The 24,802-nt window shown below is 30.4% G+C and overlaps 2 protein-coding genes across 3 annotated transcripts in view; one reads left to right on the top strand and one right to left on the bottom strand.

The window, feature by feature from the left end:
- The window catches only part of LOC142328080 (homologous-pairing protein 2 homolog), a 106,710-nt gene that overhangs the window by 8,485 nt on the left and 73,423 nt on the right, over window positions 1-24,802 (top strand). The window lies entirely within an intron of this gene.
- Window positions 1,107-23,891, bottom strand: Gclm (Glutamate-cysteine ligase modifier subunit). The gene is made up of 5 exons (XM_075371517.1): window positions 23,465-23,891; window positions 17,206-17,398; window positions 12,936-13,144; window positions 9,255-9,369; window positions 1,107-1,480 (listed from the first exon to the last, which is right to left on the bottom strand). Exons 1-5 carry the CDS (start codon window positions 23,570-23,572, stop codon window positions 1,311-1,313), a joined length of 795 nt encoding a protein of 264 aa, XP_075227632.1. The 5' UTR covers window positions 23,573-23,891; the 3' UTR covers window positions 1,107-1,310.

Genomic DNA, 24,802 nt, shown 5'->3' with positions numbered 1-24,802 from the left:
CTTTTTTACTCAGACCTCTTGCAATGTCTTCCTGAAAAATCTTCTTTACCTCCTCTCCTCAAGCTTCTCTAAATTCCACTGATTCATCTGACACCTCTTCTTCAGGGTTTTAAACCCCAATCTACATTTCATTATCACTAAATTTGGTCGCTATCAATGTCTGCTTCAGAGTAAGCTTTGCAGTCGACGAGTTGATTTCTAAATCTTTGCTTAACCATGATATAATCTATCTGATACATTGAAGTATTGCAAGGCTTTTCCCATGTGTATATTCTTTTATTATGATTTTTAATCTGGGTGTTGGCAATTACTATACTCTGTGCAAAACTCTGTAAGTCGGTCCTCTCTTTCATTCCTTTTGTCCAGCCCGTATTCACCCACTATATTTCCTTCCTCACCTTTTCTAATGCTTGCATTCCAATCTCCAACTATTATTAAATTTTCATCCCCTTTTATGTGTTTAATTGCTTCGTCAATTTCTTTGTATACACACTACCTCATCATTGTCATGGGCGCTTGTAGGCATATAGATGTTAACAATCTTTATTAAAATGCATAGTGATTCTATCACTATGCATTTTGAAATGCTCTACCAACCTTTTTTAGACTTCTAACATTCTACGCTCCGATTTGTAGAATATTATTTTTTAATTTTCAGGTGACCCCTTCCTTAGTAGTCCCCACCCTGAGATCTGAATGGTGGACTAGTTTACCTCCGGCATATTTTACCAAGAAAGGCACCTCCATCTGTGTTATATGAAAATGCAGAGAGCTACATTTTCTTGGAAAAAAAGCAGCTGTACTTTTCCATTGCTTTCAGCTGTGCAGTACTCAGAAGATTGAGTGATGTTGAAATGGCCGTTTAGTCGTCCTGATCTACGCCCTTAACAACTACTAAAAGAGCTGCTGCCCTCTTTCATGAATCATACTTTAGTTTGGCACTCAACAGGTACCTCTCGGATATGGTTGCACCTTCAGTCCAACTAATCTGTATCACTGAGCCACCAAGCCCCTCACCATTGGCAAGGTCTCATCATTCATAGAGAGAGTTAATATTAATAAGGATAAAGAAGTATGATAAAGAAGGAAATGATAATTCTTAAAAATGCCAGAAATATGTTTTATTAGACATTTTAATATCATTTGTAATAATATAAATTATATATTTCAGTATTTATTTTTAATCATTTGATGTTAAGACCAATTCACAGCCGTACTGCAATTATAATGCAATATAATATAAAGCGTGCAGTTTTATACATTTACATAAAGTGTTTGTTTCAATGTAGATAAAACATATTTATTATAAATCATGCTGGTAGTGCTCTCTGTGCACACACTATGTATCCTTTAGATGCTAGAACACCGCGACATTTTACATGCACTAGGAAACGTGCTGTCCAATGCACTCTAAATGATGTCTCACCTTCCTCTAGCATCGGTTGGAACACACTTTGTAGAGCAGTATCAGGCAGAAACTCTGAAACAAAATAATTTATATATCATTAATTATAATATCTTTATGCTATACATATTTTAATCCTAAGAAGTTTATAAAGTTAGTTTTTATTTATCCTTTTGTGTTGATGCAAAGCTTTATGACAAATATTGATTATGGTGAATACTAGGAACTCATAACATCAAATCATATAGCTCGAGTATTACCTGATTTTCATTTTAATTTTACATTATCAATTTTGTAGGCCCCAAAAGCATATTCTTGTAGAAAATTCATGACCAGTAGTAAAAGTACTTTTTGTCCAGTGAATTTTTTTGGGTTTAATTTTTTATGAAATGCTTAATGTAATTTTGTGAAATTAACAAAAACATTCTTTATTTTTTATTTTTCAAGAAAAATAAACCATTTACATAAAATTTTAAAGATATTTCATAAAAAAATTTATTTGTGGCCAGGAAATGAAATATGGTACAAAACTTAATGAATTTTTCACCCTTTTGTATGAATTGTTCTTCATTCATATATGAGAAACATATCTGCATGTCTCACTTTAGTCAATGTTTGAAATGCAATGTTTAATTTCACAAATATATTTTAAAATAGTATTCATTTTTTGAGTTCACCAAACACATTTTTAAAATAAATATACAGTAATATGATTGCTTATTGCTTGGTTAAAAAAGGATTCTTTCTGGCTAATGTGATGCTTATTATCAACTCTATATGCATAATTATTTTATTATATTTAATGGTAAAAGAAAAATTACCATAATAATACTGTGCACAAAGAAATAATTACCCACCTAAACATACAAGGAATATTCATAAATTAAGGGCTGTTAGCTTATATTTAAATATTTGCGGTTCTGAACACAGTTTCACGCATGCAGGGCCATCTATCAGCTATTTACGAAGCCACTACAGTTGTTATTTTGATTCTGTAGCTGTTTGACTGCCAGTGAATGCAGATCGCAATATCTGCAACAATCGTTTCTCCTGCCAGTTGTGATGTGTCCACTGTGATTTGATTTTTGAATGCAAAAGGATCTTCAGCTGCTGAAATTCATCGGGAGTTGTGCCTAGTGTATGGACCTATAGTAATGAGAAAAGGAAAGGTTAGACAATGGTGTTCAGATATTAAAAATGGCTGCACAAATGTGCATGACAAAGAGTGGATAAAGACCAATGAAATTGTTGAACAAGTGAACTGAAAACTGCAATGTTATCAGTGATTGATGATTAGTGCTCTGGCTGATGAATTTCTGCCTTTTGGATGCACCTCTATCTACATAACTGTTACAGAAAACCTCGGATATCACAAATTGTATGCAAGGTGGGTACTGAAAATGCTCACTGACCAGCACAAACAGCAAAGAATGTGTAGTGGATGAATGTTTTTGGATCGCTATCGATAAGATGGAGATGATTTGATCTCTCACATTGTTATGGGCAACGAAATGTAGATATCCTACACTAATGCAGAATCGATACAACAGTCAATGCAGTGGTGCCATTTGATTGATTACATGAATCATGGTTCAACAATTACAGCTGATGTGTACTATGAAATGATCACCAAACTGAGACGTGCGATCCAAAATCGATGATGCGGGAAACTGTTGTCCAGCGTAATCCTCCTTCACAATAATGTGCGTCCTCACACTGCTGCCTTAACCAAGAAGATTCAAGATTTTCATTGGGAACTTTTTGACCACCTCCATAGAGTCCCGACCTTGCCCTAGCGACTACTTCCTCTTCTTGCATTTGCAAAAGTGGCTTGGTGGACAGTGTTTTCTAAAGAATGAGAAATTCAAGAATGCCGCTGTCAACTGGTTCAATTCCCAGGCAGCAAACTTTTATGCAGAGAGTTTAAAGAAACTGGTGCAACATTACAAAAAGTGCTTGAAAAAATGAATGGCAATTATGTGGAAAAGTGAAGTAGATGTGTAGTAAACTAAAACCTGGAAGTAAAAACTTTTCTCATGAGTTCATTTTTCTAATGACCCTTTCTTTAAGAATATGCCTCATATTTAAAATGGAAATTACAATAATAAAATAATATTTTAGATATATAAAACTAAAAGAAAAGTAATTAACTATAATCTATTTTATATCTTCCATACTTAAGTATAAAATATTTATAAAAATATTTTTTTTTTTACATACTCTTTTTTTATAACTCAGGCACTCAAAACATGTGCTTTTTAAAACCACATATAAATGACTTTCAAAATTATTATCCTACATATCAATATTTATATCTTCCATTTTTATCTTCTAAAAATAATAACGTTATCTTCTACAATAACGTTATGTAAAGTTGATATTCAAATTAAATAATTGTTTTCAATTTGCTGATGTGATATGTTAATTGATAAGGTAGTCAAGCCAACATGTTGGAAAACGAGTCGAGTTGTAAATTTGTATCAACTGCTTATAAAACCATTTTAATAAATGTTGTTTATCAACCTGGCTATGCTTTATTACAATTCATGATACATTATGGCACAATAAAGTAAAGGTAAAAATTTTTTTTTGTTAAATTTTAAAAACTGCAATAGTTCGTGGGTAGGTTTATTGCAAATTTGTATTTGGTTCAGTTATGTAATTTTTAAAAAAAATGTAGTTCTTTTTAATTTAATATTTTGTCTTCTTTGAAACTGTCTGGCAATTCAAACAAAAATGAAAAAAACTTTTTAATATATATATATATGTATAACAATATATAATAAATATAATTTTATATATATAATAAAAAATTGTTTAAGTTTTTTCGTAAATGCATATATGAAAGAAAATATAATAGCATATATGAAAGCTGCTAGTCATGATAAGTTTGATAAGGAACAGCAAGTAGCGATTCTTTTATATGTCATAGGCAAAGAAGCATAAGAGTTCATGGTATATTTAAGTATTTTGATGCCAAAGATGAAACAGATATGGCATGTTGAAAAGTAATGAATAAATTTGATGATTATTGTAATCCAAAAAATGCCCTTCATGAACATTTAAAATTTTGCAATTGTAGGCAGTTAGAAGAAGGTGAATCATTCAATAATTTCATTACTGATGTCAAAATTTTGTTACATGGTTGCAAATTCAAGAATGAAGAGGTTTTAAGAGACAAAACAATGTTACATTCAAATGATAGAGAAAAACGCTATAAGATTATCAAGATGGGTATTATTGAGTTAACTGATGCAATTCAGAAATTCTGGCCGGAAGAAAATCAATGCGTCCAAATGCAGCAGGGATAGAGCTAGTAATGTTCATAAAATAGACCATCAGTAATTAAACCAGATAGAACATAGAAGAAATCCTATTGGTTACAATGGAAAAATCCAGTTTTCCACAATAAGATGTAAAAAGGAAGAATATTGGTAAGACAAATAAGTTTAGTAATTTTCTTAAGAAAGACAACATGAATATGTTCTGTTCAAAGTGTGTATGAAGCATATTACTAATATGCTTTTTAGTATATATTACTAAAAATGTTCTGCCCAAGGTAAGGTATGGAATAAATGTAAAAAACCAAACCATTTCAGTAAAATGTGTAGAACAAAAATTCAAGTTATTACTCATGAATTGGTGGATCATGAAATTTATGATAAAAATGAAAATGAATATGAAATCAATTTCAAAAGGATAAGTGTAAGGGATGGATTGCAAACATTAAAAAGGTTGAGAATTCTATGTTAATTTTAGGTTAGGTACAGGAGCTGTACCTAACAGTACAGGAGGATGTTAATGTTAATCCTAACCCATTTTCAATAAAATTAGGTTAGAAGCTAAAAAATTCATTAAAATTTGTAAACAGTTAAAAGCATGCAATGGTTCAAGAATTAATACAATCGATCAAGTTTCTTTAAATTTTTTGATAAGAAATGTTCATGTCAACTGAATTTATAACTGTGTCAGGAAATTTCAGTCACATCGTACGTGTTGAAACATTTGAAAAGTTAGGTTTAATATTCACAAGTAAGATCAATGGTATTCAGTTAAACATGACTAAAGAGTGTATTGTTAATAATTTTAAAAATGAATTTGAAGGAATATGTTGTTTTTTGGTCAAGTGTTAAAACTTAAAAAGTAGGTTCAGTTCCAACATGTAAACTACTTAGAGTTCTAATAAAGTTACAAGAGGGATTAAAAATAGAGATGGATAAACTTAGTATTCAAGAAATTATGTCCAAAGTTGAAGGTTGTACAAAATGAGTATGTAAACTTGTAATTATTGAAAAAACTAATGGTTCTATTCAGATTTGTCTAAATCCACATGATTTGAATAAGTATATTATAAGACAATAGTTTTCAGAGCCAATAATTCAAGATTTATCAGCGAAGTTGAGTAAAGCAAAATATTTTTCGGTATTGGATTTGAAGGATAGTTTTTGGCATGTACATTTAGATGAAAAAAGTTCAGAATGTTACACTTATGGTATCATTTTTGGAATATATAAATTTAATAGGTTACAATAAGGTTTAAATAAATCAGCTGAGGTATTCTCAAGAGAATTACAAAACTTTAGTAGATATCAGAAATGTATTTATTTATGTGATCATATATGATAATTTGCTTAAGTACTTGAATTTGCTAGGAAATATAGTATTAAGTTCAATTTAAGTATAATTTAACTTCTGTCAAATATCTGGGGAAAAATGTTTAAGAATGGATCCATGAAACCTGATAGATCGAGGGTTGCTGCAACTTAAAATTATTATACTCCTTAACATAAAAAAGAACTACAACGATCTTTTGGATTAAATAATTATTTACTTAGTTATACACCAACTTAGGTGAAATCATCTCAACCATTGAGGTAATTACTTAAAAAATCTTAAGCAATTTAAAGATGTCTTAGTTAAGTCACCTGTTTTGCAAAATTTTGATAAGGATAAAGAAATTACTTACTGTACATACTGACAGTAATAAGGATGCTATTAGTTGTGGGTCCAATTTTTTTTTTGAAAGAATAGTTTATAATCATTATTGTGCTGTTTTAACAAACTTCATTAGTCAGTTAACAAAAGTGGAGATCAATCACAGTAGGTTCTGATCTGACAAGGTGCCCCACAGGGCACACAGCTAACAGATCAATGAGTTTTTTACTAAATGTCTTTGGTGAACGAATCATTTCAAGGGGTTTGTGGCTTGTACAATCGCCTGATCTGGTTCTCCCCAGATTACTTTTTATGGGGGGCAATGAAACAAGCAGTGTGTTGTAATAGATCTCACACAATTGACGAATTAAAAACAGCAATAATGGTATACGTACAAGACATTCTAGTACATCAGCTGATTAAATTTTTTGAAAACATAATGAAACATATTCAGTGCTGAATTGATGTTTGAGTTCATTTTCAACACGTTTTTAAACTATTCCAGTTATTATAATATCTGTTTCTATGAAATAATGAAATAAAAATACAAAGTAATAAGAAAGTTTTGTCATTACACTTCCATAATTCCAGTGCACAGTAACTTTCCAAATTTACTCTATGTTCATCTATAAATTATGAAGGTCCAACTACAAATTAATAGTAATGATAATCAGTTCTAACAGTATTAGGAAATGTAAATAATAAAAATTTCAATTGTTATGTAGTACAAAAGTAAACTTGTCTAAAATCCCTCTAGGAGGAGCATGCCCATTCATTGGAATTTCCTTTGAATGACAGGTAATTATTCCTATTTCCTTGAATAAAATTGCAGCTATTTATTATTGGATTAAACTAATTAATACATTTACTAGGTTTGTTCAATGTGCCATGAAAAAAATTAGCTTATGTAGTGGCTTTCCATTTTATCTCCTTTAAAATAGTTCCCTTGTTTATCCACACAGATTACAAGGAATCATGTCTAGTGAGTAAAAAACAAGAGACCTGATGAATCTTAGGAAGGTCACAGGCCAAGAAATCCCAGATTCAATATGACGAGTGGATAGATGCGTTTTCATGAGGCAACTGCTTCTGTGATCCCCATGACTCTGGTTTCTTGCACTAAACTGAATCACAACAAGATGATACATCTCCAAACAGTACTGTTTGTTGAGAGGTTGGATTTCTGGTGTGTATTCAAGATGCACAACTCTACAACAGTTTTTTTTTTTTAGTAAATCATTGGTTTATCCCCCCCAAAGCTGGATTCGCAATTAAGCATTTACTCAGCTCCAGGGGGGTGCCATTGCCCCAACTACTTCGTCAGGAACTAAAGTTCCCTCCAGATAGCCACAACCCAGTCTTTTAATTATACGCTATGCCTCTAATGAGGGGACCCCACGGGAACCCCCACTGGGACTGGCCTTGATGTCACGCTTCAAATGGGGAATCCCAAAGGGATCCCCCACCGGGACTACAGTCTTATTTTGCCCCCCCCCATGTTGAAGACACAAGAGAGTCCCTGTCCAGTCAATAGAGTGGGACACCTAAGCAGCCCACCCCTCCTGGATGGGGCTGTCCCAACCTTAGGCCCTTCACAAGCAAAGGCAATGGGACTCATATTTTGCTGCTGGCCCTGCAGCTCTGACCCCCAAGTGAATGCCCACTAGTGTTGCATAGCGAACATTTAGCCTCCATTTACCTCTCAACATTTTACAACAGTTAAAATGGTCAGCATCACTTTCATTTGCTACTCACACCGACCCAGACTGCAATTTTTGTTTCGTGTAATTGATTGTAACAGTAATGTATTTTGTGAATTAATATACCTTCCCAGATGAAAGCACACTTCATTTGTAAAAAATCATAATGCTGAGGATACCTACGGAATTTCGGTTAAGAAAACATTTAAACCATTGATAATTTAATCTTTTGGCATGATTTGTAGGTTTCAGATTTTCAACACACATTACTTTGTAGGGGAAAAGTTTTAGTTCTTTACTACAGCTTTATGTGCAGTAGCAAGTCTGATATCTTACTGTAGTGCTAATTTACGCAATGATTGATAGACTTTCGGCTATAGCATCTGAAATATCAAGCAGCTTCTATTCGTTTAGTTTAGGTGGTCTTCCACTTTGATCAGCGTCTTCAACAGAGCCTGTAGCCTGAAATTTTTCATTCGAACTGCACTATGGTTAGGAATAGGAGTGTTTTAAAACTTTTCAGAAAACTTGTGCTTCATTAATCAGTATACTTGTCACCTTCATGAAAGATGCATTCAACGTGAAAAATGCATTCCTCTACTAACAGAATCATTACATTTCTTGCAACTATTGACAAACGAAACAACATGAAATGAAATTAAGCACATTCAATTGCAACTCAACAACTGACATCTTGGTTTATTATTGAGCAACACCCAACAAACCCACAGGGCAACCAACCTAATGCAAGGAACAGAATGCACCATATAATTCTAAAGCAGACTGCACAGCAACTTTCCGAATGCACTGTATATTAAGACTTCCTTAAATACTTAGATGTTGAAGCTAATGGCTCTAATCTAATGAACAAACTCCAGTGTAGTTTCTATATTGTCAGAAATCACATTGGAGATATTAAAAATTCCTAAATCAGTCAAGAAAAATTAAAGATATTAGAACTGTCTATTTGCTAATTTTTTTAAAGAAAAAATATAGTGACATCTTCATAAAAAAAAAAATGTGTATTACAGGCTAATGGTAAATAGCTGAATGGGAATGATACTGATTTCTTACTTGACAAGCATACATTACCATCAGAAGTAAGAATTAAATACCATTTGTTATACTCTGTAAAATGAAAACTACATTTTTAATCAAACAATACAGCTTTTAAACAGCTGACAGTAATAAAATAAAATTAAACTAATTCAAACCTTGAGGATCATTATGTGTTAACAACTGAACTTCATTTTGTTTTGTGAACTCTTGTAATTGTGGCGGTACAACACAACAAGTTGACAAATTTATTTGGATTATACTTGGCTTCACCTGAAAGGAAAAATGGTATAAAATTATAATACACAGAAGTCATCAAATTATGTATATTTTAAAATAATTTAAATCCAAAGCATTCAGAAAAATTACTGAAAAACAAATATGTATAGTTTTCTCGAGAAGTAATATAATAAATAATGTCATGAAAGACAAAAACAAATGAATAATTCATTATTTGTTTATATCTCCCATTCTAGAGTGTCATGAAAGACAAAAACAAATGAATAATTCATTATTTGTTTATATCTCCCATTCTATCTTAATTTTTTGTCACTAGTCACTATTAAAGGCATCAAAAACTACACATAAAAGACATTTGATCAATTTAATTTTTTTAATAGGGTAATCAGTTTTTCTTCAAACATAATACAGATTTACAGCAAAAATTAAATAAAATTTTGATTCAACAATTAATCATTTAAAAAAGGCTTTTTAAGTGCTTACATAACATTCATAATTTTTTCAAGATAGTTGTTATTTTAACTTTTGTCTGATAACATATATGTTGCTCTGTGAAAAAAGAGCTTTCATAAAAATTAAAGGTGCAACATTTTGTTAACCCACATATACCTTTAGCTATCAAAGGTAAAGGTATATTAACTCCTACTCTACCTACTACTCTAATAAAAAAGATATTAAAATCAATTGCATTAAGAATAATTTTTTTAATAGAATTTCTTCCCTGCATATAGCTTTTATATAAATAATAAAGTAAAAATAAAGAACTGTATCCTTTCTTTATTTTCACTGCTTTCACAGAAAATAATGAGATATCATACGTAAGCATATAATTTCATAATGTTATCCATTTAAGCACCAAAAACTTGAAAATCCTTTACTAATTTACATGATTAAAAAGTTGATTTAAATCTCAAATTTTACTTCAATTTTTATTTTGTATCAACATAAGACACCTACAACAGAAATTGAATCGGTTAAAAACTAAAATCAATTACACAAAAATATTTAAATAGGATTTTTAAAAGAATAAAGAAAAAAATTGTTTAATTCTATTAAGACCACAAGAATTACACTCAACAACAGTGTTCTGCAAGTCTACCTACACATAGATGAACAAGGTGAAATGTATATATCACAATAAAAGAAAAAAAAAGAAAAGTTACTTCCTCCCAGAGCAGTAAAAAAAAATAATATAGTTTTACAAGTAAAACTATAATTTATTTAGGCATTTTTTGCATATAAAAAAATTCTTATACTGAAAAAGAGTACTTAACAGAGTTTAGATATAATTCTCATAACAATGTTAAATGATTAATTATTAAAAAGCTGAATACAGTGTACAAATATTTTATTTTGATTATGTTGACAGCTTACTCAAGATTCTGTTTTTAGGAGTTTATAGAAGTGAATTCAAATTGCAATATTTTTTATTAGCATAACTTTATATCTACCATTTAATAGTATGACTTATAAAGTAGAGTGATTAGGAGCAACCAAACTGATCCATCCACCATGAATGTCATAAAAGGTAATTTATCTGAGAATTTCTTAGTAAATTACATTGGACAAATAATTACAGTAAAAAAAAACTTGCAAATGAAATTTTAGATTGTTTAGCTATTGAAACAAATTTATCAGTGAAATTTAAATTTCACAGAACTTTAAAGTTAAAAAATTTACGTGACTTAAATTTGAAACTTACATCCAATATCACATTCACAGCACTTACTATTATTATTTTACCAAGTATATATTCAATATTGTAATAAAACTTTTTTTTGTTAATTGTGCTGTTCATGAATTTAACAATTTACTTTACTCTTCATACTACTCTAGCAGTATAAGGTTTAAAATGATTGATCATAAAGATGTATCAATTACAAACATATGAAAATGTTATTTCAAATATATCTAGATTTTTAATTAATCACTTTGTAAACATCATTATGCATGAAATATATAATTTAACAAAATATATCATCAATTATAATTAATCAAGAATTATGACTGTTGTCATAATGTTCAGCATTTTAAAAAAATTAGGGTTCAAATACAGAGATAGAAGAACAATTGCTAACATGTACAGGAACCAAACAGCAACAGTAACAATTGAAGAACATAAGAAAGAAGCCGTAATAAGAAAGGGAGTCCGACAAGGATGTTCCCTATCTCCGTTACTTTTTAATCTTTACATGGAACTAGCAGTTAATGATGTTAAAGAACAATTTAGATTCGGAGTAACAGTACAAGGTGAAAAGATAAAGATGCTACGATTTGCTGATGATATAGTAATTCTAGCAGAGAGTAAAAAGGATTTAGAAGAAACAATGAATGGCATAGATGAAGTCCTACGCAAGAACTATCGCATGAAAATAAACAAGAACAAAACAAAAGTAATGAAATGTAGTAGAAATAACAAAGATGGACCACTGAATGTGAAAATAGGAGGAGAAAAGATTATGGAGGTAGAAGAATTTTGTTATTTGGGAAGTAGAATTACTAAAGATGGACGAAGCAGGAGCGATATAAAATGCCGAATAGCACAAGCTAAACGAGCCTTCAGTAAGAAATATAATTTGTTTACATCAAAAATTAATTTAAATGTCGGGAAAAGATTTTTGAAAGTGTATGTTTGGAGTGTCGCTTTATATGGAAGTGAAACTTGGACAATCGGAGTATCTGAGAAGAAAAGATTAGAAGCTTTTGAAATGTGGTGCTATAGGAGAATGTTAAAAATCAGATGGGTGGATAAAGTGACAAATGTTTGTCACAATACCAATAAAAGCATTTGGAAAAATATAGTTAAAAGAAGAGACAGACTTATAGGCCACATACTAAGGCATCCTGGAATAGTCGCTTTGATATTGGAAGGACAGGTAGAAGGAAACAATTGTGTAGGCAGGCCACGTTTGGAATATGTAAAACAAATTGTTAGGGATGTAGGATGTAGAGGGTATACTGAAATGAAACAACTAGCACTAGATAGGGAATTTTGGAGAGCTGCATCAAACCAGTCAAATGACTGAAGACAAAAAAAAAATGACAGTTGCAATTAAAATACACTTGAAGATCGATCATTATTCAATGAATTTAAAATATTAAAATTGAAGTGTCTGTCTGTAGACTGAAACTTTTGATGAATAACATGGTGTAATATTATGTTGTAATCTTAAACATATTAAAGCTGCATTTAGAGTTTCAAACTCTATGAGTAAAACAGTTTTCAATATTCTGAACACTTTTACATCTAACTGACACGACTTTCATTAACTAATATGACTTTTCATTAACTAGTATTGGATGATATGTAAGAATTATTTAAATAACATGTGGAGACACTAACTTATAGTAAGTGTAGTTGTATGAGCATTTGTTAAAAGCACTGTTGATTGCACACAGTGATGGAAGCATTCACACCAGTTGAGTTTGTCTCCTGATCATGCTATTTGTTCAATGTATGATTTTTATCACTATATGATGTTATTGACTATTATTCTCATTCCTAAATAAAACATTTACAGTACTTTGAATAATGTTTTATTTTATTTTAAATAATATAGTTAATTGCACAATATGAATAAAATGTGTAAAATAATTACCTTGGAATTCTGGTAAAGAGACATAAATACTTCAGTGTCTACATCACTAACTCCAATGCGAAGAATCTTGCCCTTCTGTACAGCCTCTTCTAAAATACTCCATAGCTCTTCTAATATTGCTTGCTGATCATTTTTATCACCCATATTTGAGTTGCTGTAGTATGATAATACTACAGAATCAATTTCTTTTGTGTCCAAAGCTACAAACACTGTATTAAAATAATAAATACATCAGTAAATATCATAAACTTTCAGAAATAAAAAAATATATACTATGGTCAGTCAAATATAAAGTGGATTTTTGTCTTCATATCTCACATCTTACAAACAAATATAAATGGGCTGGCACAGAGGGTGTTAGGGGGAAGGGATGGACACTCCAACTGCCATAGAATTTACATCTCTCTGGTTAGTAGCATCATGTTACAGCAAAGAAGTTCCAATCATTGGTTGTGGTGATTATCATGATGTCTCTCATGAATGAGGATTGTCAGACCCACCAAATTGTAATTAAATGCATGCACAAATCTATGACTGGAGTAACAAATTTAAAGGACGTCAAAGTGAAGAAAATGAGTCACAGTAGGCATTTAAGGGCAAGTGTGACAGATGTCACACTTGCCCAACATTTGAACATTTGATCTATCTATAACTTTAAGTTGATGAAATTATTTTAGAAGTGGGTATAGGTCATGGAAGTATCCGTTCACTATGGAAGTATTGTTACTATCACTGCAAAGTCTATGCAAGATGGGTTCCAAGGAAATTTGCCAAAGGCTCTTGAGAACTGATTTTGACAAAAAAAAAATAATTTTTTGTAGAGAACAGTCACATGTGATGTGAGATGTGGGTCCATCTCTACACTCCAAAGTAGAAGTTGAAGTATGGAGAGCCTTGCTGTGTAAAGGTGAAAATGCATCTTGATAACTGGGAAAGGCCTTGGAATCATCCTTTGGAACTGGAAAGGCATTTTATTTGAACCATTAAAGGAGGCACTGAGAGGACATGGATTTCAGATTGATAACAAAATGGAGGAGTTTGTGTGCGATTGGATCATATCGTGTTCTCAAATTTTTATTTTTTTCCCGTAGGCAAACAATGTTTCATCATCAGTGCCTGATCACAATATTTATAAAGTAAATGCATAAATATTTAACTTAAAATTTAAACTATAGTAATAAAGAAATAGCGCAGATGGTAAAAACGCCTATGACATATGCAAAAAACGAAATGAAACCACAATAAACATTAAAAATGTAACTTAAAAAACAAAATTATCTTCTGGAATACACCATATGCCAAAAATAGATGAAAAACAAAATTAATAAACGAAAAATGATATAAATTAAATTTTTGAACCCAGATGCAAGGCCTTAAGAAATTGTAGACCATTCAATAACACTGATACATTGTTGCCTAAGATATTTCAGATGTTAGCCCCCTAGTTTAAACTTACCTCCCAACTTCAAATAACAGACACAGTCTGCTAGAATGTGATGTGCCGTTAGTTGGCAGGTTGCAGGGAACACAGACAGGTGCATCAGTTTGATTTATGAGGTGTCTAAGAGCAAGTTTAGTGTGCCCCATTCTCAAATGGCAAATAATAACTTCCTCTCAATGATTACTCCTACATGAGGAGCTCCATAGCTCCTCATGCAGGAATAATCGCCAAAAGAATATTATTTCATCATGGGGCGACACAGTATTCTTAACTGGATGAAGTTTATTGTTAATGGTAGCATTCCATTCACTTTGCCACTCATCATGAACCGTCCTCTTCAGAAAACAGACAAGATCATTTGAAACAACACGATTAATTAAAGGAGGCTGTAAACGGACCTCTTTTGTTGCATGCTCATTGTGTGAAATTCCAATATGACTAGGGATTCAGCAGAAGCTCACACTTGTGTTACATAGAGTCATTTCCAAGATAACAGACTGAATATATCGCAGACTAAGGGAGTTTTGAGTACATGTCACTAATCGCCTGCTAGGCACTCAAGGAATCTGAACAGACAAGTATGTGCCAGAATGTTAGGCTAAGTTTATTTAAAGCCTTATTATTCACATACAGCTCCAAGACAAAAACACTGACTATGTTGGAAAGGTCAAACATGTATGTTCTATTGTCAAACACTAAAAAACAACCAACAGAATTATCATGTCTAGAGCTCTCTGTATAAACTACCGCATCAGGATTCTTACTATTTACAATATTAAAAAATTTTTCTCTTAAGATATTGACAAAGACTAAAGCAATAATTCACAAGGAAGGTAACCAAAGAAAGTACCTTAAGTAACAGTAAGTACCTGGAGGTAATTGTATTTTTATAGAAAAGGTAATGAACTCTGATGACTAGCGGAGCAGTAGAATTTTGCCATTCCTCATATCAATTAATATACTGGTTGGAGAATACTGCATCAAAGGTAGAATGATTTGGTAGCACTTTAATGCAAGCAGCATAGGAGCAGATTATTTGGTTTCATCTACTCCAAAGAGATTACACACCAACTGTTCACCAGTGACTTACCACTGGGCTTGAACGAAATTCATCTGGACAAGACAGATAAATGAATAATGGACTGCATCGACTAAGAGCCTTGGCTCGAGTGGACGAATAAGCCATGCAGTCATAAGTGGAAACAATAGAAGCGCAACATGCATGCTTGATCAGTTCCCCAATGAGTATTAGGTAGTGCTCTCAATATGTCTATCACTTTTAGACATTTTTCCTGTAGCTCCTTTAAATGTGTTATTCATTTTAGTCGATCAAACCACAATCCCAAAAATCTAACCCACATGCAGGTTCAAATAGATCACCATGTAAAAACAGTCGAGGATGAACTCCTCATGTTTCCTCAAACATGAAAAGCAAATGCATTTTGTTTTCTTGGATTTGTTGGGTTTTTCAAGTGGACCAACAACCAACAAAGGGCTATTTAATGGGATAGACATATGGTTCCCATGAGTACCAGTAATATAACGGACCACTCCAGCACAGCGCACGCATACTAGAGCTAGGGCTGCATATAACTGGATTCACCCTGATGCCCAGAGGACATAGTTTGAGACTCACTACGTAGACCCATCCACCCATCAACATGACGGTTTCACGTTGGGTTACGATTGTATTTCATAATGTTTTGCAACACCACCAAGGATGTTGTGTATCTGTGTATGAGTATATGTTGTAATTTGTGTAGTGTTCTTGGTGTCGTGTATGTGTATGGTGTAAAAGATTCAGCAGCTCGGTGTGTAGTTTGACGAAAAGCTACAGAGTCTAGGGCTATGGGGATGCCAATCCCCCCAAAGTCTTAAAGATTTAGACTCTACATCAGGGTCTATTATTCTTATAGTAAGATTGCACTTCATCATATCCTATACAACTTTTTCCAGCAAGCCAGTTCTTGGTGATTGGTACCTATTGTTTTGGCTGTTTCAGTTAAGTAGTGATTAATCCAAATTTTATCAATTGTTATAAAACAGTGCTAAAATTCCTTTCAATTTCATTGAAACAGCCTTAGTTTATTTGTTGATGTTTTCATCAAATGTGAGCAAACAAGGCAGCCATCTTGTGGACGGTCGGTTTTCGCATGTGTAAATATTTGTGAAAAATATGATTGTCCCATTCATTTGAGATGGTTACAGTATTAATAATCATGCACTTTTCAATCTTCTATTCTCCATCACCAAATCATTGATTATTTTCAATATTCTCTGCAGTTGTATTCTCTAAATGCCAACCAGAACATTCAACTTTATTTATGCTCACGTGACTATTCTAAAAGTAACCAATTTGTAAACTGCCCTGATCAATGGAGCTGACCTACCATAATATTTATCCAGCTTATCTTTACTTTCCGGTGTGGTTTCGCCTTTCAAAAATGTAATGTTTGATCACTCACAAAATTCTCCATCCATCACAATATATTTGATAGACTCAAATATATTGTGATGAACTGCCAGCTACAGAACTATCAATAAATCTGCTGAAACTTGATGTACGCTTCTAGTAGACAGCAAAAAAATAAGAATAACTTCAAAAATATACTACAAAAACTATTTCTAGACTTGCTTAAAATATCCAAAGCAAACATATTTTTTTTAAAACTATTTTATAAAGTAAAACAATTTTCTAATATCCTCAAATTGTATTATTTTTTTTAATAATAAACATTAATACGTTTTTTACAGGAACTGATTCATCATAAAACATGATTACAGTTTGAATAGTGCTAATAATAAATTATTTAACAGTAAAATAATTACAGTTTTCAAGTGCTTCCTTTAAAGCAGCTGCTTTCCCTGAGGTGACAAATATTTTTACACTAATCTTCAATTCATCTTTTTCTTCAGGACCAGAGGTTTTGCTTTCTTCATGCTTGCTATGAATTTCAAGCTTAGTACAATTTAATTTTGGTGGAGTCCAGTCACTAAGTGTTATCTTTAAGCTTTCCACCAGCTGAAAATAATAAATATTTCTAATTACAAAAAAAAGGAAAACGCTAATAATTTTACATTATTTGTGGAAGGTTGGAAATGGGGGAAAAATTTATAAATTGTTGATGATTTCTTAATAATGAATGTGAATTTCATGTATACTTACACAAACAATTTGTAGATACAGTTCACCAAAAACATATTCCAGATAATCTAAAAGTACTATATTTAATATATAAGTATTAATGAAATTGCATTATATTGTCAATACTTCTTGCAAAGTAACTATTTTTAAATATTATACCCATATTTTATAACTTAAATCTGCTAAAAATTCCACAAATCAATAAAAGAATCTCTAAAACCTGGTTGATATATATTTTTTAAATATATAAACTCCTCAATTATATATTTTTATAAATAGGAGTTAAAATTTAATTTTAACTCCTCAATTATCCCCAAAAAAATTTCAGACTTTCATTCATTTTAAGAAAGTTACAAAAAAAATCAAAAGCATACATTGACTTTTTTTTAGACTTTGAGCTATATGGCTGGTATAATGTTTTCCATTTTTGTGTTATGTGTTAATAATCTTTTTATAGTTATCATATCCTAAATCCTCAGTTATATGTTACATATTACAATCTTCCTTTCTTTACATTTTTCAAACTTGGACATTTTATTATAGTCAGTCAGTCCTAGTTTGCATCTTTATAAAATTCTGCCATAAATTGCTCTCCTCCCTATTTTTTAAGTTGCTCTTCAGTTTTTACTTAATTCACAAATTTTCACAAGAGGTTTCCTGTGAAACCACATTTCACAGATGACTTTCTTTCCTGTTTTTACTAAAGTACATGTTTTTGAACCGTAAAGCAATACATGAAAAATATAGAGTACCTACCTTTTTAATTTTTACATCTATATTTGAGACTTGAAAATTCCTTTACTCATAAAAGCTTTTATTGCCTATGCTAGTTCTCGTTCTGATCACTTCATTCATTCTTTAGTTTTTACTAGCTAAAAACAATTCTGCAAACTCTTCTCCAACCTCAAATTTCTCATCCCCCTTTGTCACAATCCATTATTTTTGTTTTACACTTACTATTATACAGGTGGAGCAGAAACAATTAGAATATTTAAAACTTGAAAATGAACCCTGCAATTGCAAACAAAATGCTAACTATCACCATTGTGAAGAACAAGGGCAGACATTTAATTTTCAACTCGCGTTTTAAAGATATCATCCAAGTGAACACCAAGGCTCTTCTTCAGCTGATCCAGTGGAATTGCATGAATTTCTGCTCAGATGAAATCTTTCAGTTCCTGTATAGAGTGAGGGTGGCTGGTGTAACATCTTTCAAATGGTCCCATAGATGAAAATAACATGTTAATAAATCAGGTGGGCATAAATGTTTCCCCAACTTGTCATCTCTGAAAGTTGGGGAATGACTAGTTAGGGAAACATTTCTCGGATGATGCCATGGAATTTCTTGCAGTGTGAGTGATAATGCCATCCTGTTAACCATATTATAACTTTTTCACAAAACCATTTTTCATTTGTAAATCTTAAATGTTGCAATGATCCCTTGGTCCGTATATTGAATAAGAAGTGATATTTGGCAGTAGAATTATTGCTTTAATGTCCACTACAGAGAACTTTCTCATCTGGATATGATAGAGCATTATCAATTACAAGTAATGCTTTCTACAGTAGTTTTCTTTCAGTAATAAACTTTTTAACTTTTACGACAAACTCATTGAAATACCAGGCCTTAAAAATAATTTGATTCATACAGGTACTTTTTTAACTGGAATAAAAAGCCGGGAATCCTTGAAGAGTATATATTTCTGAAAACCCCAGGCATATTTCCACATCTTAGGAAGCCATAATTTCAATCCCAGATGCATTTGGGCAGGGTAAATCCATAATCCATTTTTTGGGATTTTTTAAACCTAGCACCCTAACTTCTTTTGTATGAGTTAAGTTTTTGTTTGGTAGCATTCATCTCTTCACAACTGTATATTTGGTCTAGAGAATTGGCCTTTGTCGATCAATTTTTAAAATTTTGTAACAAAGGAATCAACACTTTACTCTTGAGCTGAAAGTTTTTCACCACCACTAAGTAATTACTGTCTAATGCCATGTCTTTTTTTCCACTTTTCTAACCAACTAATGCTTGGCAGTGAAACTTTCACCTTCCTGAAGTTTGTAAAATACAGAAAATACATTTTTGTAATACTGATTATGAAATTTTTCAAGAACAAAAGAAAATCTTAAATACAATCTCTTTTCATTTTTAAAACTTACTTTCCTTTATAGATGATCTGGAAAACCTACTATTTCTGAAAACTGCTTCTTTGAATTCCATTATTCTAATTTTTATTGTCTATAGAACCCTACAACTACATTACTTAATTTCAGATCCTGGGCAACAGCTTTAAATGTTTCACCTTTTTATGCGTTTGAGTTCATTTAATTTTATATTAATGACAATGTAATATATTTCTCTCTTTGAACTCATTTTACAATAAATAACAACATTAAAAAAAAATTAATTACAATTTACTAATGCAATAAGTACAACACACTAAAAAACACTCAAAAAGAAAGTAATTATAAATATAAAACTGAACGAACATTAAACTGTGTTCGTGAAACAACACATAGTAAAGCACTGTCATGCTAAAGAACAATCAAGTTCATTACTTGTGGAAAATTCTGTTGGTTCAGTGTTTACAAAAGGTTTTGGTTAATTCATTTCCTTTAACAAGCTAACAAACACTGAGATAAACTCTATTTAATAACAGAACATTCTGTCAGAGAGTCTTGCAAAAAAATTCAATTTTAATTAGGCCTAGACAGCGAAATTGCTGGTATTCAAAATTCAGTTCAATAGTAGACCTAACAAATATTTTATGATATTGAAAATGACAGTTAATAGTGTACACATTTATATCTTTTAAGAAATTTGGCTCAGTTTATCAAAACTATGCTATATTGATTTATTTCCAATATAATATTTTTAAACTTCTGAAGCATAGAAATTCAGAAAATAATGTGTGTTAGAACAATATTGCTCTGCAGCTTATTTAATAATTTTTTTAACCACGTTACTGTTTAGGCAAGGACTAAAATAATACTTAAAAATCTTTTGACTTCGTTATATTTAAACGAACATTATTAAAAATATAAAAATTACTAAAGCAAGATTGATAAAAACTGTAAAAAAAAATATGTTCCAGAAATCTTAAAATTTAGGCCACTTAAAAATAGTAATAATTTTATTACTACACTGAAGAAATATGTTACAAAAAACACTATATACTTATCAACTTAAAAATAAAGTAAAACATTTTCAGATAAAATATTCTTTTAGAAAAATTTTACATTTTCTTCTTAACTGTACAAAATTACCACTGATTTATGAAACTTTTGAATTCTTTAATTGGAACTTTAATCAACATTAAGAAGTTTCACATAGACAAAAATGTAATTTATGGGGATATTGCCAGTTTTTTGGTCAAAGAAATAGATGTTTTTTTTCACAAAAAATATTTTATTTTATGCTTATGAAAATATATACATTATAACCTGTAGGTTTTGAAAAAAAATCAGTAGACTACTTTTTCAGCTATAAAGCTAGTTGGAAGAGCAGAATCCATTACAGCATATAAACCTTACAATTTATTAGTCAGGCCACTATCATGCTCAATGACTATTGTAACCATATTCTACAAGTATGTGTAAAACCTATATTTTAACAGTGGTACACATGCATGACTTGTCAGTATTAAAGAATATTAAGTTGAACATTTAATTTAATAACTATCCTCTCCTTTCGATTGTTGCTACAGGTTATAAGGAAATGTAATATGTAATATGAAGTAGTAATAAGGCAAAAGATTTTGGGAACCTCTGGATTAGAATAGTAATTCAAAATCTAAAAACATATTGTTTATACTTTTTAGTAAAGCATTCTAAAGGTTAAGTAGCAATACAATTTTTGTTTTAATAAAAACTGACCTAACTAGTTTTAAGTTTTTTATAAATCTAAATCTTTTTATATAAAACTTGAAAATAACTTTCTTTGTAAATAGCTGAAAGGAAATGTTTACTTGTACATGTTAAAATGTTAATTATAGTTATCTGATAAACTAGCAGTCATTATGTAAGCACTAATGAGAGAATGTAAAAGAAGAATTTAATAGTAGTAAGATAAGATTTATTATAATATTTTTGAAAAATGTACATATTTTAATTATTTCACATACATTTTACTCTTTCTGAAACTGACTATACATATATACTGACTTTTAGGAGCAGCTTAATTAGAAATCACATAATGTCACTTACCTAAATTAAATTTCTCATGGATTTTCTGCCCAAAAAGTTTCAAAACTTATAGCACATTCATTGATTTTTGTGAAAAAAAGAAGATTTTTATGTTAAATATTGTAATTAGTAATTCTGACTAACTTTTTGTTAGATTAACAAACAATTACAAACATAATTATTTTTAAATAAAAATTTAAGCTTGATCTTCATTACATGTAATAAATTAACACAGAATTGAAATATTTTGGTTTTTTGCCAATAGACGATAAAAAAGCAAAAGATACATAAACAAATATGTAGGCTACTAATTACCATTTTTATACAAGATTATATTTTTAAAACAATTTTTTTTTCATTCTATATTACTTAATGATAAACATTTATTTATAGTAGTAAAATTGTCAATAGTAATTTTATAACAATGAAAAATTACATTTTATTTGAAGTGATAAATAATCAATATTACCTTGCTCTGAATGAAATAAGTTTCAAAAATATATATTATTAACTATATATAATTAATATATATAACATGTCTACTAAATTAGACTACATTTCAAACAATAAGTTGCTCATGTTTCCAGAATGATTGCTGGTCAGTTTTTTCTGTAATCTTACTTTTTTCTTATACATATTTTTAAGATTAAAGAGAAGGTTGCTCAAAATCACCATCTACATGGTATCAAATATTTAACTATGTATCTAACATGATAAAACAATGTATATAATATGATAAAAAAAACCACCTCTCCGTCAATAATAAAATTTCATTGTGTAGTCTGATGTATAAATTATATATAATTTTTCATTCACATATAATAAGTCACAACTATAAAAAACTGTAAACATTTAAACCAAGCTATAAAACTAAAACATGCAAAGTTTTAAGAATAATTTATAACTTGACTAATTAGAAAATACAAATAGCGTGTTAAGGATAAATTAATTTTGTAATTGCAGATAGCATATAAGTAGTAGTATATTTATATTGTAGATTGGGGATAAACAGTAATCATAGCTATGCAACAAGTATAAAAATAACAATAAAAAAAACTATCATTGCTGGTCACTGCCGATAGGTATAACTAATATAATAATAGGTACTTGATCTGTCATGACTTTAGTAAGAAACTAATTTACACAACTGACTGCAGTGTTTACAGATGGTAAGAAAAATAGAATCTTATTGTACTACAGCACTGTTTTCAAGTAAAAATGAATTTATTAGATCAATATCATAACAATGTAATTTCATAAAATAACAAAGGTACAAAAAAAATAGTAATTAACTGGCACCAATAACAAACTACTGCAGTTTTTTTTAATACTACTTACACTTGAATTACTGGCATAAATTAGAAATAAAAACTTCATTTAAAAGCATCCTTGTATTCTCACTACATTTTAATAGTCAAATAAATTGAAGTGTAAAAAATAATAGTCTAATTATTATAGATTATGAATTTCTGAAATATTCACTAAGGTTTTTTTATGTATAACAAATGATTTTAAATCTGTAAAATTAATTAAATATAACTGTCTATAACCTGTCAAAATAAGTATAACGTGCATCAAAAATAAAAATATGCAATATTTACTTAAAATTTGTATTATATACATATAATACATTGTAAATGTATAAAGTAATCTATAAACTGTTTATTTTTTCTGGAGACTTAAGAGTTTTCAGCCAAATTAATTGATCACAACGGAAGTAGTAAATTGCAGTAATTAATTTATATTTAAACTAACCTCTTCTGATGGATTTTGTCCAGGTTTCTTCTTTAGCTCATTTATATTCAAAACATTTCCAGTATGTACACATACTTTCTTCACGCTTTGGGATAATCTAGGAAACATACTCTTTAAGCACGCTTTACACTCTGTATATATAGACAGTTGCACAACCCTAACTCGTGAATGACTAGCAGGAACATGAAAGATAATGTATCAAGGTCATTTGATTACTTCATTAATGTTTTTCTGAAATAATTTCATTTTATGCCGAGTTGTACGATTTCAAAATTTTGTTACTATAGCCGCCATGTTTATGTGTTCAGTATCCTCGCTAACCACTTCATTGCCAATTATCGTTTTTAATTAGATTGTATTTATTATATTCGGTGAGCATTTCAGCTATACATTTTTGTTTAAGTATAGTTAACAAATAACTAATTTTCTTACCAGTGCAGTCTTATTGAAGGTTATGTCGGCAGTCGGTTGGTTTTACTATTGATCAAAGTACTGCGCTAGTGTTCTGACGGAATTTTGATTGTTCTTTAAATCTTAATAGTCATTTTTATACCATATATGAATAATTTATGTGACTGCACATAACGCTTTAAATTCTATTGTGAACTATTGGCAAATTTTGATTATTTAATTTTAAACATTATCACATGAGTTTTATTTCACAGTGGTAAATAAAGTTTACTCTTATAAAAAAAAATAAATAGTTTTATTACAATTTACATTCTAAATACTTGGAACTGTACTGCCAGAACAAATTTTGAGTGCTATAATATTTTCTTATTCATTAAATGCAGGACAACTGATTACTGAAGAACTTGTTGAGCCATAAACATAAAGCTTATTTAAAATAAAGTTTATCAAAAATATCACAGGCCCTCTGTTCAAAAGATAGCCTGAATTAAATTGCAGTTTTACTCTGCCCTCCCAATATCCACCAAGCTTCTAAAATACTACGTTGTGGGAAACAACAAAATGTTTTTATACCTTGAATGTTTGTTTTGTATTGCCCTAAAGTGTTTATTTTGCATTTGTTATTAAGTTGAAGATTTAACTTAGGGATGTTTGTGCAATGTTAACAAACCACATATACAAACATTGGTAATAACAGGAAGATCTTATGCATAAACAACAAAGGAGGTAAATGAAACAAAGGAATTAATGTACAGACACTAAAAATGAACTAGTGCATTTTAATATTGCAACACCCTTTGAATAAATGTCTAACAAAAAAATATATTTTAAAATTCAATTCTAATACCACGCCAATGTCAAATTTAATGGCACTTATAACTTCAAGTGGCAGTCTCTGTAGAAGATTAATGAACAGCAAATGTTAGT

Source organism: Lycorma delicatula, chromosome 1, assembly GCF_047948215.1.
Source record: "Lycorma delicatula isolate Av1 chromosome 1, ASM4794821v1, whole genome shotgun sequence".
Classification (NCBI taxonomy): domain Eukaryota; kingdom Metazoa; phylum Arthropoda; class Insecta; order Hemiptera; family Fulgoridae; genus Lycorma; species Lycorma delicatula.
The sequence above is the reverse complement of the archived record's forward strand: the minus strand, read 5'-3'. Positions and strand labels throughout refer to the sequence as shown.

Coding starts and splice junctions, on each gene's coding strand:
- Gclm (XM_075371517.1), bottom strand. CDS start 23,572: ATGTTTCCTAGATTATCCCAAAGCGTGAAGAAAGTATGTGTACATACT. Junction 17,399..23,464: donor GACAAAATCCATCAGAAGAG/GTTAGTTTAAAT, acceptor TATTATTTTCAG/CTGGTGGAAAGCTTAAAGAT. Junction 1,481..9,254: donor AACACATAATGATCCTCAAG/GTTTGAATTAGT, acceptor ATTTTGTTTCAG/AGTTTCTGCCTGATACTGCT.